This window comes from Pteropus vampyrus, unplaced genomic scaffold, assembly GCF_000151845.1.
Source record: "Pteropus vampyrus isolate Shadow unplaced genomic scaffold, Pvam_2.0 Scaffold197, whole genome shotgun sequence".
NCBI classification, from domain to species: domain Eukaryota; kingdom Metazoa; phylum Chordata; class Mammalia; order Chiroptera; family Pteropodidae; genus Pteropus; species Pteropus vampyrus.
This window is the reverse complement of record NW_011888978.1, coordinates 1,759,718-1,763,036: the sequence shown is the minus strand read 5'-3', so window position 1 is coordinate 1,763,036 and position 3,319 is coordinate 1,759,718. Positions and strand designations below refer to the sequence as shown.

The following is a 3,319-nucleotide window of genomic DNA, read 5'->3' as shown; positions in this document are numbered from 1 at the left end:
GCGGCCGGACCCCACGCCTGCGACCCCCGTTGGCCGAGCCCCGCTCCCCTCGCCCCTCTGCCCCCTCCCCAAGCCGCTTCCATCTCGACTTGGGCAAACTCCGCGCGCCCCGCCCCGGGCCAAGTTGGCCAACTTCGGGGCCGGGTCGGTCGCGCAGGGGGCGCCCAGCGGCTCACCCGGGCGCTTCGGGCCAGGGGGAGTCTCGGAGCCCTCGCGGCTCACGGGACTCGGAGTGTGAAGGCGGAGGGCCGGGAAAGCCCCGCGGCGGAGCGCGCAGCGCTAGCTCCAGCGGGTCCGGGGGAGCCAGGGCGAGGCGGCGCCGGGGCTGGCGTCCGGGGACGCTCGGGAGGAGCGGGTGCCGAGCGCACAGCCTGGGGTCCTGAAGATTGGTTGGGGCGCCATGGAGGGATCCTTAAAGATCCACAGGACCCTGCTGCTCCACTCCTCCAGGGACGGGGGACCGGCAGAGGTCTCAGCAAGAGATGGACACAGAAGACAGGCCGCCAGTGCCCGGGGTAGCCGTGTCCTCGCGGCTCCAGGGGCCACTGAAGGGTAGAGGCGCACGGGTAGGGGGCCGACCGGGAATGGCTTCGGAGCGGCCCCACGTCCTGCCAAGGACTGTAGGTTCACGGGGCGGGGGACGCTCTGATGCGGCTGTTCCCTGGGGAACTGTGAGGAGTCTGTGGAGCCCCAACCCAGAACGGGGCAAGCGGCAGAGCTCTCGGCTTACAGGGTCCCAGAGCGGGAGGTCCGGGGCGACCCGGCTCCGGAGTGGTGGCCGTGTTAACGCCCCTCCCTGGTAGGGAGAAAGCTGGGGAGCTGCAGGCTAGTTTTTGGGGGTTGCTTGGAGGAATGCACTACCCTTAACAGTGGGGGCGGGGTTGGGTGATGCGGGACTCAGCCAGGGGTTGAGGGCTCCGAGGTCTCGGAGGCTCTAACGCCCTTCCCCGTTGCAGGCGAGCACCTGGGGCACGGAGCGGAGCGCATCCTGGCGGTGCCGGTGCGCACTGACGCCCAGGGCCGCTTGGTGTCCCACGTGGTGTCGGCGGCGATGGCCCAGGAGGGGGTTCGGGCCCGCAGAGCCGTCCCGGTCCAGACGCCGGACTTCCCTGGAGACAGTGAAGAGGACCCTGGTGGCCGCCTCTTCTACAATGTCACAGTTTTCGGCCGAGACCTGCACCTGCGGCTGCGGCCCAATGCCCGCCTTGTGGCGCCAGGGGCTACAGTGGAGTGGCAGGGCGAGTCCGGCGCCACGCGCGTGGAGCCTCTGCTTGGGTCCTGCTTCTACGTCGGAGACGTGGCGGGCCTGACCGAAGCCTCCTCCGTGGCACTCAGCAACTGCGACGGGCTGGTGAGTACACACTTCTCTCGCTCCTTTCTGTCCGTGGCTCTTGCCTGGGCTTCGAAGCCAGTTACCTGGGGGTCCCCTGGGAGGGCAAGGCCTACACTGAGGATCTTCTCTGCTTAGGGACCACGGGCAGCGACTGAAGGGGTTTGCTGGAAGGCAAGTTATTCTGATTGGCGGGAGAGGAGTGATTTATGCAGGGGACAGGCCAAGGTCTCCCAAACACTGATCAAGCAGCCCACCTATGTCTCCTGCAGGCACAGGCCTTGGTCTTGCATCCAGATGTGTGTATATCTCCGTGTGTGCATCTGCACATGTATTTTGGAATGTCACTGTGTACTTATGTCCAGGTACTTATGCACCTGTGACCATGTGAATGTGCCATTGTGTGCCTTGTGCACATGTGTATCTGTAGGCTTCTGCTCACTTGTGTGTCACAGTTGAATATGTGACCCTATGTATTTTGGTATGTGTGATTTGTGTGTGTGGAGGCATGCGCTGGCAGTCAGTCTTCTTGTTTCTGTGTATGTGGGTAGTGCCAGCCCAGGGACAGGCTGTGGTGCTGAAATGCTCAGTTATCCCTCTGCCCCCTGGCTGACCGGGAACTACTGATTTTTATTCTGTGGTTTCCAGTTGAACTTCAGCTGGTTATTTGAAAAGTTGGTTTTCTCTCTCTTTTGAGCCAAGGGGAGCATTTGGAAATGCAGGCTCTGGTGCCCATGGGCAACCCATGAAGGACAGGGCAGAGGCTGGGGGCGGGGGTCTCCTCCTGGGACTGCCTAGGCCACCCAATGTAGGTGGACTGGAGCCCTGGTAAGTTCTCCTACTTCTGGGAGCCCAGAGGGACCATGGCTTGGCATAAGGGGCATTGGAGGAAGCCTGGATCGATGCTCAGGGAGTAGGCTGACATTGACGGTGCTCTGGCTGCCCAGGGGCCTGGCACGTGGCAGAAGCCACTGCAGTTTTCTATTTTGGATTGGGTGTGTGGTGGTCAGGCCGGCTGTGCTGGCCAGACATCTAAGCCGCCCATCGTGGGTTCTGCTCTAATTGCTGCTCAGAGGACTCCAGCTCCGAGGGAATGGCCGCTCTCCCAGCCCTGCCACCCCTGAGCCCCTGTCCTCAGGCTCGTCCTGCCGGCTGCAGAGCCAGCAATTACTCTAGAGCCCCACAACCACTGGCTTTCTTTTTATGGAGACACAGGAAATGTCACTTGTTGCTTTGGAAAATCACTGCCTTTGGCTGGATTTAGTTAGAAGCTGGGTGGACTGCAAACAACCGTTGATGTCCTTGGAGGAGCTGGGTTAGTGTGGTGTAGCCCTCCATGCCCCGTTGTCTCTGAGGATGTCCCACACCTCACAGGTGTGTTTCATTTACTCTGGAGGCGAATTTTCTAAATTAAAGGAAATGGGTGCTGAGGACTGTGGGGGTAGGGTGGGCTAGGCTGGGAAGAGGTGACGTGGATGCAGTTTGTTGGTGGGCCAACTTCTGTGTACTAGTTAATTCCTGATGGAGACCATTTCGGGGAGACTTTGTCACTATATCATCCATTCATCTGTTTAGTCAGTGATTCATTTGTTCAACTAGCATCTCTAGTGCCTCTGACCACTGTGCTGGTCAGAGATGTGGTTGGGTTGGTGTCCCCCTGGGGCTCACATGATCAGGGCAGTTGATGGGCTGAGGGCTGCTCTAGCTAGGGCCTTGAGAGCAAACTACTTGAAGAATGCATTGCCAGCAGGCAACCGCATGGGTTGACAGTCCCATTAGAGGGAAGAGCGTATGCAGAGGTACCAGGTGAGCACCGGCCTCGTCAGGAGAGTACAGGGAAATGTCAGATGTCCTGGACACACACTGGCAGGGCTGAAGAGAGACTGGAGTTGGAGCAGAGGCTGGGATATCCCAGAATGGCCTTGAAAGCTATTGGTGAAAAATGGCCCTGGGACAGTGGGGTGGCACCACTAGTTCTTCTGTTTGTCT

At 60.3% G+C, this 3,319-nt stretch overlaps 1 protein-coding gene across 1 annotated transcript in view; it reads left to right on the top strand.

Moving 5' to 3' along the window:
• Window positions 1-400: 400 nt before the first annotated feature.
• The window catches only part of ADAMTS2 (ADAM metallopeptidase with thrombospondin type 1 motif 2), a 216,925-nt gene continuing 214,006 nt past the window's right edge, over window positions 401-3,319 (top strand). Inside the window, exons 1-2 of the mRNA XM_023537738.1 lie at window positions 401-515; window positions 957-1,351. Of these exons, the coding sequence (XP_023393506.1) occupies window positions 401-515; window positions 957-1,351 (510 nt within the window). The remainder of the gene's footprint in view (window positions 516-956; window positions 1,352-3,319) is intronic.